The 14903-nt window shown below is 41.8% G+C and overlaps 1 protein-coding gene across 2 annotated transcripts; it reads right to left on the bottom strand.

Annotated features, from left to right (window-relative positions):
* Positions 1-2125: 2125 nt before the first annotated feature.
* LOC138788909 (CD209 antigen-like protein B) lies at positions 2126-13677 on the bottom strand. 2 transcript variants are annotated; one of them, XM_069967425.1, is made up of 11 exons: positions 13565-13677; positions 13403-13456; positions 12462-12566; positions 11930-11971; positions 10493-10567; positions 8620-8694; positions 7179-7253; positions 5795-5860; positions 4388-4539; positions 3819-3919; positions 2126-2322 (listed from the first exon to the last, which is right to left on the bottom strand). In XM_069967425.1, exons 1-11 carry the CDS (start codon positions 13593-13595, stop codon positions 2199-2201), a joined length of 900 nt encoding a protein of 299 aa, XP_069823526.1. In that variant the 5' UTR covers positions 13596-13677; the 3' UTR covers positions 2126-2198. The 2 variants fall into 2 exon arrangements, with proteins under 2 accessions (XP_069823526.1, XP_069823445.1); XM_069967344.1 differs by having other exon boundaries at positions 13385-13456; positions 13565-13675.
* Between the last annotated feature and the right edge of the window lie 1226 nt (positions 13678-14903).

Below are 14903 nucleotides of genomic sequence, written 5' to 3'. Positions count from 1 at the left end.
AACTAGAAGCACGTTACATACTAGCTACAGGAGCACAAGGAAAGTGCGGTTTGAATGATAAGATAGAACTTAATATGTTTACATAGGTCTCTTTTGATATATCCAGCAAATAATGTTTGTTTTTATATATTTGTTAAGCACAATTTTGTAACGCCTACTCCCAGTACGTCATCACAGGTATTTTACCTGCGACCTGCGGGAGAGACGTCATCCGTAGAAGCGCGCATGCGCGCGAAATGGCCATCATGTTAACGCTGTAAGGTGTATGGCGTCTGCCCGCATGTCCTGATGCCTTGATGTCCTGATGCCTCTATGGACTTTTAACTGCACATGTTTGTGAATAAAGAAGTCGTAGCGCCTTACATGGGTGAGTGCCCTCATCTTTCTCTTTTCTCATTTTGTTTGGCATGATATGGATAGAATATGATAAGTGGGTGCTTTGTAGTTGGGTAGAACCTGTGTAAGGAGACCTTTTAAGGGTCTGTCCACACGTACAGACTCGCAGCACAAATCTGGCTGCGAGTCTGTCAGGTCCTGGCAGTTCCCTGTCACTACATACTCGCAGCTGTCTGAACGATCGCTGCGAGTATGTAGTTCTGCCGGCCCCTTAACCCCTTCAGCTCCCGCCCCGCTGTGTCTGTATATACGTTACCTGTCCTTGCTGCACGGGGTCCCACTGTCTTGCTCTCCCGCCCAGCCAATCAGTGACTGCGGTTGGGCAACACACTGATTGGCCGGGTGGGAGAGCAGGATGCCGGGACCCCGTGCAGGAGACAGGTAATGTATATACAGACACAGTAGAGTGGGAGCCGAAGGGGTTAAGGCGCCGGCAGAACTACATACACGCAGCGGTCGTTCAGACAGCCGCAAGTATGTAGTGACGGGGAACTGCCAGGACCTGACAGACTCGCAGTGAGATTTACTCTGCGATTCTAAACGTGTGAACAGACCCTAAAGGGGTTATCAAGCGCTATGAAAATATGGCCCCTTTCCCCCCTCTCTTGTCTCCAGATTGGGTGGGGTTTCAAACTGAGTTCCATTGAAGTAAATGGAGCTTAATTGCAAACCACACCTGAACTGGAGACAACAGAGGGGGCAAAGTGGCCATGTTTTTGTAGCGCTGGATAACCCCTTTAAATCTGCATGGTTTTGTTAGATTAACGCTTCAGAGTTCTGACAAGGTGAATTTAGTGATTGAGCCCCTGAGAGTCTCCTCCATGGTTCACAGATATTTATCATTCTCAACATTTCTGGGGGTGGGACCAGAGCTGGGATGCAGTACACAAACAGCTTCTTCCTTTTCCTTACTTCTCTGGCCAATCACAGAAGTGCACATACTCCACTCTGTTGTGTTATCATATAATGCTGTGAAAGCACACTAAACAAGCTGGCACTTTACTTCGCTGATGATTTACATAGTACAATACTATACAGGGTGAGTGTTAAGACAGCCTTTTATTTAAAAAATGAAATGGAAAATGACATATCTGAATACCTTAGCAAGTATTGGCTAAGGGGCCTATCGTTTAGGCTACTTCAAGAACATGGCTGCCATACTGGGTGAAGGGCAAGTTTTTTAAGTAGGAAGGAGGTCATGTAGCATCTAAAAAAAGATTGCAATATCTCTTGTGGTTCAAAAATTTTCAACACAGAAAGTTGCTTTGTGTTCAGCTTCAACTTTGTCTTCAGCATCATGGGCAACACATTGAACAGGTCAAATAGCTTTGCATCACAGGAAACATTCCCGGCTGTTGCAAAATACTATATTAAAATGATCGGATTTTGTGTTTTTTGATCCCTTTTATAGACACAGTTTTATTATTGAACTCAATGTATTAACAGTATGCAATGATTTCATAAGCTCCACCTAGTGGTGGCTGTAGGCAGATAGAATTGTTGTAAATAAATTCATGTCTTGGCAAGATATAGAGCTCAGCATCAGAACAATGGAGCCCTAAGCACCGTAAAGATTAACAGTATAAAGAAATGAACCAGCAAATAAAAAACAACTTGATGATAAAAAGCAAAGATTCCCTTTAAATGGTTTCCTGAATTAGGTAACAGAATTTATGAACTCTTGTATGAGAAGATTCTTATATATTATACATTGTAGCAAGACTAGTAATTACTGGTTTGATCATAACTTTTTTTTTTATTCATAGTAGAACAAAAACTGTAAAAACATTGTAACAGCTAAGTCATCCCATCTTACAGATATAATTCATCAAGTCATCACAATCCCGGTCATTCCAACCTCCAGCCCACATCTCTACACAGTTTTCATTTCCACCCAGGTTATTTGGTTCTGGTGGTTCCCAGTGGCTGAAATACAAGATGATCATGAAAATAAGAAAATAGAGTGACATCACATAGATAAATAACTTTTTTCTTTAACCCCTTAAGGACATAGCCAAATAAAATGTTTCCATGTACAGTGCAATATAAGGGCCAGTTCACACAGAGTAAAACTGGCAGAATTCCACAGCAGAAATCTCTGCCGTGGAATCCTGCCAGCCTCTGTGTCATACATGTGAAGACAGAAAGATGGTCGGCACTCAACAAGGGTCCCTTGAAATAAGGTGCGGTGTTCTTGTTTGGCTGTATGCACTTTCATTTCATCACTATGGGGAATGGACTGTGATAGTCCCCCATCATATATAATCTTGGGTGACGGTCTCCGCATCTGTGAGTCGTTTCCATAACCCCAGGAAATAGAGCCATGATTAAGGGCTAGCAAGCCCGAAACGCATCGGCCTTTTAACTATATACGAATAAAGAACTGACTTTGAAGTGAGCTAGAGAAAATCATTCTGTTCATCTGTCTCATACAGGCTGTCGATAGGAGGGCTTGCGTGCGTTCTCTCCTCTCTTGAGAGGAGATGGAGAGAGGAGACTGCCTGTATGACACGGAGGATGGCGGGATCTCTCGGCCGAGAAATTACGCCAGTTTCACTATGTGTGAACTGGCCCTTAGGGCTTATTTTGGGGGGAGCTGAATTGTACTTTGTAATTGTACTTTTAAAACATTTTTTCTATTTCTCCTCAGCATTTTTAGTAGTCCCCCCTAGGGGACTTCTATGAGCGATACTTTGTTTGCTTATAAAAATCAATGCAGTACCTATGTACTGCATTGGATCCATTAAATTGGCTTCTATTGCTTCAGTCTATTGGAGGCAGGCTAAATCACCTGCAGAGTCAGGAGGCCTGGCACAGGCTGCACTGATAATGGATTAGGTCACTGCAATATCACTGGACCACCAATGAGGTATGTTAAGGCCATTTAATTGCTGCTGTCAGTTTGACAGAGGCATCTAAATGGCAGCCGGAAGTCACTGTGCAGCTGGGAGTCACTGTGTTTGGAGACAGCTTTATACACCTCACTAGGACGAGCATGCTAGAAGATTCAAAAAGTAGTCCCAATAATATTATTAGTAATGAAAATAGTGCCATTGAAGAATAAAACATTTTTTAAAACTCTAAGCCCTAATATAACCATGTCAGCAACAAGAAAACTACATATATATGGCTCTCAGAAAAAATATAAAATTAGTATTTTTTAAAATGATGGCCTATGTTCAGGTTAGTCTATCTATAACACATCAGTGTACACCCCGACATTCGGCACCTCCTCCAATCAGTTGTTTGCAGTGGTCATGACTCTCACACACACAGTACCTATATTGGAAGCCACTAGAGTTATTACTGCCAAAAACTATGCTTATCTCCTATGTAGTGCTATTGATAAGAAGGGGGAGGAATGATCTTAAAAAAGGACAAACAAATATATTAAGGAAATATGTTTAGTGTATTTTACTGACCTGAAGGAGAGAGGTGAGCCGTCAACCCATGTCCATTGTAAACCCTTTCGCAATAATCCAATCCAGAAGGATTTAGCAAAGATTAAAGGCACTAAGGCATCCTTGTAAAGAAAAGAATACCAGGGTTTTACTTGACAATGATTCTACCATTTCTTGGTAGACAAATACCTAAGCCTATAACAAGCTGCACAGGGGCCTCGTGGGAGGAAAATGCTCCCATAAGTATCCCACTTTTCTTTATGCTCCTAACAATTGAACAAATATAAAAAAAATCTAGTTTAATCTATATGGTAATTAGTACTGGATAATTATAGTTTATTGGTGTCAGTGATTAATGTAAAAGGTATGTGTAATTATATTCAAAAATTCAGTTGGTTGGTAGAATAATCCATAGCCCTGATACTAGGTGCATGGCATCAGAAGCCCTGACAGCATCAAAACTGCTGTAGCAGAGGAAACAAGAACAATGTCCATGATCTGATAATGATGGGAACTGATGATATTACTAAGCTGATGTTGGGTGCTCCCACATGTGTAACATGTATATACAGTTAGTAATAAAGACTTACAAATTCCTCCCCACTGGTCACAATAAGAAGTTGGGATTGCAGTGCAGTGCAGTTGGTATTAGCATCTTGCCATGTTCCAACAGTGGTGGAGAAATAGTAGCAGGAGGACCTGATTTCATACCATCCATCGGGACACGAAAGCCTTGGATACTCTGAAAATAAGGTGGCAATCTTAAGGTTTCATGAAAACTGACTTGTGTTATCTGCAGCCCATACTCTCCTCCTCACTGCCCATCACTTGTTGGTGCCGCTGGGTCTTGCCATAAGTAGTGCATTTGCTCCATTCCTGCATCTTAAAAGGTTGTTCACCATAAAATTACTCTCCTCTCCGCTGGCTCCATAGACCCTATCCTATAATTGGGCGGATTCCGCCCAAAGAATTGACATGTCCTTTCTTTGGGAGGACGACGGAATCTGGCCAAACATATAATGGAGCCTATGTCACAGGCGGAACTTCAAGTGGGAGCGCGGGGGAGCGAGCGGCAGATTTTGCATGAAGTTTTCCACGAGAATTAGGCTAGGTTCACACTGCGTTTTCAGCATCCGTTTAACGGATCCGTTTTTTTTAACGTCCAGAAAAATAGGGTCAGCAACGTTTTTTTTGTCCGTTTTGGTCCGTAAAAAAAAACGGATCCGTTTTTTTTTATAATGAAAGTCAATAGAAAAACGGATGCACACAAATGAATCCGTTTTTTGCAATCCGTTTTTCATGCGTTTTTTGCAAAAAACGGATGCGTTAAACGGATGCTGAAAACGCAGTGTGAACCTAGCCTTACTCCGTGTGCATATAGCGTCAAGATGCAGGAAAGGCGTATACGCACTACTTATGGCAAGACCCAGGATAGCTCATCACCATAACCGCCAGAAAACCCCTTTAGGGGTCAAAGCACACACCTGAATCTTTTTTCAGCCAATCCTTGTCAATCACCTGGCATATTATAGCACATCCATACTGAGCTATTTGGATACCAGCCTTCTTCTGTCCTGTTGAGGTGTTCTATGGTACTACTGTATTACTGTATTGGACTGTTCCTGACCACTTAACCAGAGCTGACTGGTTGCCTGATCACTACATACACACAGTCCGTGTCCTGACCTCGGCCTGTACCTGCTCTTCTCTCTAGCCTAAACCCTTGGTGATTTGTACCATTGTCTTGTCCATCTGCCACCAACACCAACACCACTACTAGAGATGGCGACCTGGTGGTCCCCTGCAGTGAGGTCCAGACCCCTGTAGAGAGGTTATAGGGTGAAGACCAAGGGACCATTTAGACAACACCCTCAGGAGTGACACATCTGATCCACACTCACCGATTGTGACAAATGTTTTCTTACAATTATGTAAAGTACGTAGTTGGTCTTTGAAAATTATATATTTATATAAAGATCGAATTAAGACTTTCTTACCGAGGTTTCTGAGCTCAGTCATTTTGTCCAATAAGTTTTCTTGAGCCTCGTTCATAGACTCTGATACTGCAGAGGAAACAAAGCAAGGTAAAAACTGTGATTGAGAGATATATGGATAGTCTGCATGTGCGCCTCAAATCCAAATCCCCAAAAATGTTATAGTTCTTGGTGTAGACAAAAAATGGGGACCAGTCCATAACACAAATATATACAATGGTACTTAAAAGTTTGTGAACCCCGTCTTTAAAATTCTCTGCATATATTTGATATAGAAACATAGAAGATTATTGGCAGAAAAGCCAAGTGGTGGAGAAATAGTAGCAGGAGGACCTGATTCCATACCATCCATCGGGACATGAAAGAATACTCTGAAAAAAGGAGGCAACCTCTAGGTTTCATGAGAAATTGCCTAATTCTGCCGTGTGTTGGCTGCAGCCCATACCCCTCCTCACTGCCCATCACTTGCTGTAGCCGCTGGGTCTTGCCGTAAGTAGCGTGTTTGCTCCATTCCTGCATTTTAAAGGATTATTCACCAAAACTTTTTTTCTTTCAAATCAAATGGTCCCAGCAAGTGCCAGAGATCTGTAATTTAGTTCTATTAAAAAAATTTCAAGTCTTCCAGTACTTATTAGCTGCTTTATATTCTGCAGGAAGTGGTGTATTCTTTTCAGCTTTACACAGTGCTCTCTGCTGTCACCTCCATGACAGGAATTATTTAGAGAAGTAGCAAATCCCCATAGAAAACCTCTCCTGCGCTCCAGACTGGAAAGAACACACCACTTCCTGTAGGGCATACAGCAGCAGTACTGGAAGACTTGAGATTTTTTATTACAATTATCTGGAACTTTCTGGCACCAGTTCATTTGAAACAACAACAAAATAAAATTGTTGAACAATTCCTTTAAGGGGGTTTTCCAGGCAGAATGACGGTCACTGACACTCGGCACCTTAGCTGATCAGCTATTCAGAGCTCGCACTACACAGTGAATGGGTCTGGGAGCAGTTGGCTTTGTTCACTCTGTAGTGGCTGGACCTGGTTAGTGCAGCTTAGCTGCTGTTCACTTGAATGGGAGCTGAGCTGCAGTTACGCATCACCACCACTACACAGTGGACGTCGCCAACTGCTTCCGGACCTATTCACTGTGTTGTGTAGTGCTGAATAGCTAATCGGGAGGGGAGCCTGAGCCCTTGGTGATTTGCACCATTGTCTCGTCCATCTGCCACCTGCACCAGCACCACTCCTAGAGGTGGCGACCTGGTGGTCCCCTGCAGTGAGGTCCAGATCCCTGTAGAGAGGTTATAGGGTGAAGACCAAGGGACCAAATACGTAGTTGGTCTTCGGAAATTATATATTTATATAAAGATCAAATTAAAACTTTGTTACCAAAGTTTTCGAGCTCAGTCATTTTGTCCAATAAGTTTTCTTGAGCTGTGTCGCCGACCTTCATAGACTCTGATACTGCAAAGGAGACAAAGCAAGGTAAAATTTTTTTTTTTTTTTTTTTTTTAACATATCTTTTTATTAATTTCCAATAAAGCGTATACAAACCCAATAAGTAAAAATCGAAATCAGATACAAAACAATCAGATATTACAATGCATCCACCACCACAACCCACCCTGGGCTCATGCACACAGAGGAATAAAGGCAACCCCCCCCCCCCCAAAAAAAACAACAACAACATAAACTCTAATAATTTACTAAGAACACTACTAACATAAGTTTCTTATCTTGTCACATCTGTAACATAGTACTGTCATTCCAACAAGCAGGGTGGGGAGGAAGAGATCCATTTTCTCATAATTACCAATTTCGCACAGAAAAACTTTTTAAACAGGGTCCTCCTTTGTTTCCCAGATACTCTAACAGATGTTCTAGATGTATCCCCTAAAATAATCAAACGGAAATCTTCCTCTATTGCCTACCCTATAACAGAGTTTACCCCCTTGATCATCCCCTTCCAAAATGTATTAAAATTTTCACATAACCAAAACATACAGTATGTCTGAAATCCTCTTCTTTTCTTAAGCACCTGGGGCATGAATTATTAGGCGTAAGAGACCGGCCGTTCCGTGACCTGGCCGGGTCTCGGAGCGGACGGTCTCTGAAAAGATCATCCAGGCCGGTACTGCAGTACCAGACAGATGATCTTTCACGCCACAGAGGTCTAATTTGGGCGCATCCATGCGCGCCCGCATCAGAACTCCCCACAGCACACTATGGAGTGAGTGGCTGTAGCCGCTCGCTTCATAGTGTGCACTGACAGAGCTTTCTGTGACCGCTATTCAATAAATAGCGGCCGCAAAAAACTCACATGTCAGTTCCTTGCGCCGCTGCATGGGATCCTGGCCAGAGCGTATACAATGTGTATACGCTCTGGCCGGGATCCCATAGAAGGCAAGGCCGCGTATGTTTCCGTACAAAGTACTTTTACGATAACATACGTTGTGTGAACATAGCCTTACCCCGTTCTTTTATTTTATGCAGGAAGGCTGGCGTGTAGTAAAGTCTATGAACATTGTTAAACTGAATCAGCTGGTGGTTTCCAGAGGGCGCAACTTTTTTTACATAGCGGTATACTGCACCCCAGTTCACACCAGTACATCACCAATATCCGTCTCCCAAGCCCTCTTGCTATCCAAAAGGAAGCACTTATACAACATCGACACACCCTTACACCAAGCTCCCACCCCTCTCAGTTTGTCTATTATCGGGTTTGCTATAAGTCAATATTCTGAACTACTCAGGTCTATTTGTAGAGCACAGGACAATCTCATAAATTCAATTATATATTTATATAAAGATCAAATTAAAACTTTGTTACCAAATTCTCCGAGCTCAGTCATTTTTTCCAATAAGTTTTCTTGAGCTGCGTCGGCGACCTTCATAGACTGTGATACTGCAAAGGAGACAAAGCAAGGTAAAAATTGTGAATGAGAGATATATGGATAGTCTGCATGTGCGCCTCAAATTCACAATTTTTAAAAATAAATTCTTGGTATATATAAAGACAAAAAATGAGGACCAGCCCATAACACAAATATATAAAATGGTACTTAAAAGTTTGTGAACCCACTTTCTAATATTTTCTATATTTCTTCATACATTTGATATAGAAACATAGAAGATAGTTGGCAGAAAAGCCCCCCTAGTCCGTCCCTATGTTATTCTCTTTATTATTATCTTAGGATAAATATATGTTTATACCAGGTTGGTTTACATTCTCTAACTGTATATTTATCACATCTGCTGGAAGTTTGTTCTAAGCATCTACTACTCTTTCAGTAAAATAATATTTTCTCACATTGCTTCTGATCTTTTCCCCAACTAACCTCTCCCTGTGTCCTCTTGTTCTAGTGTTTCCTATTACAATACTCCTCTCCTTAACCTTATTTTGTCCTTTCACATATTTAAAGGTTTCAGTCATGTCCACCCTTTCCCTTCTTTCCTCCAGACTATACAGATTTAGATCTTTAAAGAGGATGTACCATCAGGTACATCCTCTTTAACCTGACACAGGGATAGAATGGCGCCGTCACGGGGAAGCCGGTGTCGCGGCCCGTTTTTCAAAGCGCGGCGCAGATCCCACGTATGACGCTGTTCCATCCACGGTTACCGGCTGGTGCTTAAGTATTGGAGGCCGGCCAGCCTGCCCCCAGTGGGAGGGAATTCCCTCCCCTGTATAACGCGGCTCCATTGATTCTAACGGAGCCGCGTCATACAGGGGCGGAAATTCCCTCCCACTGGGGGCGGGATGGCCGGCCTCCAGTGCTTGAGCACCGGCCGGTAACCATGGATAGAACGGTGGCGTACACGGGAACTGGACCGCGGTTTTGAAAAACGGACCGCGGCATCGGCTTCCCTGTGACGGCGCAGTTCTATCCCTGTGTCAGGTTAAAGTCTTTCCTGATATGTTTTATGCCTGACCCCCTCCACCATTTTTGTAGCCCGTCTTTAAACACTTTGGACCCTATCGGGAACTTTTTGTAGGTGAGGTCTCCAGAACTGGACCCAGTATTCCAGTATTCCTCTTCCTACTAGTTATACCTCTAGCTATACAAGCCAGCATACTGTTATATATATATATATATATATATATATATATACTGTATATATACAACCCAGCATACCATTATATATACAGCCCAGCATATAATTATATATATACACAGCCCAGCATACCATTATATATACAGCCCAGCATATCATATACAACTCAGCATACGATTTGCTTTCCCTGCCATCTGGTTGCACTGCTGACTCATTGTGGGATGTCAGAAATCACTGCCCTAAAGCTTTCTCTTCTGAAGTCTTCACCAACACAGAGATGCTTAGATGATACTTGGATAGAGGATTCCTTGTCCCAAGTGTTTTGTATGGAGAAATGGGCTAAAATTTCTCCAAGCCAATGTGCAAGACTTAACAACAATTACTGGAAACATTTAGATAAAAAAGTTCACATACTTTTGCCATTTAAAGGAATATGCAATTGGATAATTATCCTCAATAAATAAATGGCCATGTTTAATAATCTGTTTGATTTGCTTCTCTTTATCTATTTTTAGATAATTTTTTTGTAAAAAGATTTAGTCTTAGATCTATGCAAATCTATGCAAAAAAACTTCTAAAGTTGTTCCCCAGCTTTCAAGCACTACTTTTATAAATTTTATATAAAGGTCAAATTGAGACTTAGTTACCGAGGTTTTCGAGCTCAGTCATTTTGTCCAATAGGTTTTCTTGTGCTGTGTCAGCGGCCTTCATAGACTGTGATACTACAAAGAAGACAACGGGAGGTAAAGATTGAGGCTAGGTTCACACTATGTAACTGTGCGGCTGTATTTGCGGCTGTAATTATGCGGCGGTATTTTTGGTGGTTCATGCGTACGCTGGAAAGTATACGATATACGGCTGCCCAGTGCACACTATGTATGAATCTACGGCCCAATCGTAAACAGACCCGTAAAAAATGAACAAGACCATTGTTTGCAGCTGGAAATGCGGCCGTGGATTGACAGGCGGTCCGTACGGAGTACTTCAAAAATAGCCGGCAATGATGCCGAATGCCGATGCCTCTAATAGTTAATATATTAAATTAATAAAACACATTTTCTTTGTAATAAAGTCCCTTTTGTTGTTCAATAATTTAATTCTAATGAATCCATCATTTTGCAATTAAATATACTGTTAAAATAAATATATATATAAATAAATGTATATTGATATATAGATTTATTTTAACAGTATATTTAATTGCAAAATGATGGATTCGTTTAAATTTAATTATTGAACAATGAAAGGGACTTTATTACAACGAAAATGTGTTTTATTAATTCAATATATTAAACATGAGAGGCATCGGCATACTGCAGAGGATCGCAAACCCCGGTAATAGCAATTCATGAAAACTGTTTCCCTGCTTTCCCAGATGCATCCAGAGGTGTTTGCATCACTTTCTTAAGATTTTATTTGTTATTTTTAGTTGAACCAGATTTCCATGTAAATGACCGTATGTTTTCAGCCGCATGTCTATTTTTTCCCAAGGCCGTAGTTTCATCCGCACATTTACAGCCGCATAAAAAATACAGCCGCACACATACATAGTGTGAACATAGCCTGATGGTGACAGAGGAATATACAGGGTGGTCCAAAAGTAGGAAGATTTATCCAACATAGTGTAAAGTGAAACTGGCTCAGTTGCCCCTAGCAACCAATCAGATTCCACCTTTCATTTTCCAAAGAGTCTGTGAGGATTGAAAGGTGGAATCTGATTGGTTGCTAGGGGCAACTGAGCCAGTTTCACTTTACACCATGTTTGATAAAACCTATTACACATACTGTCCACCTACTTTTAGACCACTGTGTATATCCGTGCTTCAAATTTATAAAAAAAAAATAACGAATAAACTGTTGGGGTACTGTTGTACTTGGGTACAAGAGATGAGAAACAACTAATTAAACACATATCTGTAGTGCAAGTCACACAAATGTGGGCTTTCCCAGCCAAAACCCACAGGGCGGGTGTATAGTGTTTAATGAAGTTTAGTTTTTTTTGTATGTTAAGAATATTTTTAATATTACTCCTTATTTCTCATATGGTGTATACTTGGAGATTTTCAGTATCTTTGAATATTTACCTTGTACATTTATGCTCTCCATTTCTCTAGAGATGGTGGAATCTGGAGAGATATAACAATGGTTTGATGTCATTGTACACAGCTGTTAAAAATGATTCATGAGTGTTCATCTGGCCAAACATACTATATATCTTGGCTGACAGCTATCCTTCTCTACTCTAATTTATCAGTACTCACCTCACCCCGCTACTACCATTCAGATGATACAAGTGGTTGAAGAGGAGAATATTAAAAGGGTTTTCCAGGAAGAAAAAATATTATTAGCTTATCCACCTGCGTGTAGTGCAATCACTGTTCGGTGGGGTTATCAGGTATCAGCACCTCATCGTTCAACTATTAAGCGCCAATCCTGTAGATAGGTTATCAATACTTTTTCTCCCGGAACAAGATGAATATAGAGGTTTGTAACTTTTGGAACTTTGCTAAACAAGTGGATCTCCAAAGGCTTTGTCTTTTGATAAAGATCCTTTGCTTTCCTTCTCTAGCACCATTCTCACATTTGAAAACATTCCCACCAGCTTCTCATACTTACCAGATCTGGATAAAAGGACTATGAGGAGCACACAGATTACCAAGAGGGCAGCAAGGATAGCTAAGGTCAATGCAATTGATTTCATAATCCCCCAACAGGATTCAACTAAAAAAGGAAGAAAATAAAAAGGGACATGTACAATAGTCCAATAATTATACTTAGTCCATCGTGAAATATTGTATTATGCCTTAAAAGTTATTGGAAATGGATTCATGATATGTATGGGAGGATCTATAGATGGCGATGAAGTTAGATTGAAAGACTTAAGGCCCTATTACACTAAGTGATTGTTGACCAAATTTGGGCGATTATCGGCCGTTACAGCCGATAATCGCTCGGTGTAATAGCTCCTGTTAAAAGGCAATGATCAGCCGACATGCACAACGTCGGCCGATCCTTTCCTGTTGGAAAAAAACTAGAACAATAGTGATGGTCTGCTGGTCGTCGCCCTATGCAATTGGAGTGGCAGCAGCAGGCTGCCGCTATCTCCTATCGGCTCCCCGGACAATCTCAAAATTTTCCGGGCATCCCTCCAACACTCCCTGAGGCCCCCTTTCCCCGCTCATACCTCTTCGCTGATGGCACATGTAATAGCATTGGCAGTGAGCGCTGAATGAGGAGCAAGCGAGTGCTTACCTGACAGGTCGGCGCTCGCTTGCTCCTTCAGATCGGCCAGTGTAATAGGGGCTTCACAAACATGTACAAAGATATAGGACAGAGACATAGACATGTAGATAGATTACTATTATACAGTGTCGGACTGGGGTATCTGGGGCCCACCAGAGGAAATTATCCTGGGGGCCCACCAATGAAGAACCAGTGAGAAAGAACATGTTTGCCAGTGTTTGTGCAGGTCTTAAAGATAGGGCCCACCGGAGGATCCTCTGGTGCTCTGGTGGGCCAGTCCAGCACTGCTATTATACCTTTATATTTACATGTACCCTTGGTCTTGAATGTATCCATATTGATGTAAGCAATGCCACTTTCCAAGGGTCCTGTGGAAGGAAACCAAAATAAACAAGAAGGAGTTAGGTTCTTCATACCAGTATAACACATTCTTAGTGTCTCACCAGACCATATGTATTGTATCGTCTCCATCTTACCACTGCCATCTTTATTCTCATTCATTTCCATGCCTGCTCCTCTGTCCAGATCTACTGTCCGTAATCCTGATCCATAATAAACCACTCGTCCCTTTATAAAGCCTCCATCCTCTCGGCCGTTCTATAATTGATGCATAAAAACAAGGAAGAGGCAAGTGGTAATGGAGGGAGTTTTTATAATATTGTCATAATATTCTTCACGCCTTAAGGAACCCATCATTATACAAGATAATATATGGAAATAGGCACTGGGAATCTTCACGCAACCCCATGTTTAATTTTTGTTCTAATTCATCAGTCACTTTCAGTTTTGATTTTGCCTGTGTGACATTCAAATTCTGTAAAGCTCAAAAAAGATTCAATGGGCACCATAAGCGTCTGTTTTTAAGCGCTATTTATGGCACCTACCCAGATTACAAATGTGGAAACAGCTGGTGAACTTCATCATACCATGTGATCAAATGATCTATCAAAATAGGGGATGCCCAGATAAATTCTACAAGATATAAGAGGAATGGAATTCATTACCTCTTACGGTGATTTCCTCTGCCTGTTAAGATCCATCTAGTGAGCTCATGCATAGTGATCAACCTGGGGATAATAGATGTTTTTAAATTTTATCCATGTACTAAAAGTTGCTAGTTGTGTTAACCTGTTAAAGAGACTCTGTCAGTTGTAGTAGCAGTAGTTTATGGTGTCCTATCTCAGGGTAGCATAAGCTAGTGACAGAGAAGCTGAACAGAATGATGTATCACTTACATTGTTCTGTGCAGCTGATCCAGAGATATCCTCCTGAGTAACATGGTCAATAAGTAGTCCTCTCCATTATGTGCATGAGCCGAATAGTCCTGGATATTCATGAGGACCAGCAAACTCTGCCCACAAGCTGCTGATTGGCACTTATCTATCCATATTTTGTAGTGGCAGTCAACTGTATTCAGCAGCTGGAGGGCGGGGGGAGGTTTGTGGCAAAAATCCTATTCTCCTGCATTAGCAAAACGGCTGAACAGAATGATGTAAGTAAAACACCGATCTGTTCAGCATTTCTGTCACTAATTTATGTTGCCCTCATTTAGGTGGCATAAACCTAGTGACAGATTCCCTTTAACCCCTTCCCTCTGTAGGACGTACCGGAAGCACGAGACCGCGGCTATTAGCGGGTGCCGCCAATCGCCCGCGCCCGCTAACTAGGACAGTTAGACGCAGCTGTCAAAAATGACAGCTGCCTCTAACTGTCTTGTGTGCCCCTCTCCCCGGTGTCTAGTGGCCGGATTTCCCTCCTGCCAGGGGGGAGATCCAGTGTACCGAGCCGGCCGGGGCTCAGCATCAGAATGACGCT

Source organism: Dendropsophus ebraccatus, chromosome 1, assembly GCF_027789765.1.
Source record: "Dendropsophus ebraccatus isolate aDenEbr1 chromosome 1, aDenEbr1.pat, whole genome shotgun sequence".
Classification (NCBI taxonomy): Eukaryota; Metazoa; Chordata; class Amphibia; order Anura; family Hylidae; genus Dendropsophus; species Dendropsophus ebraccatus.
This window is presented reverse-complemented; position numbering and strand designations above follow the sequence as displayed.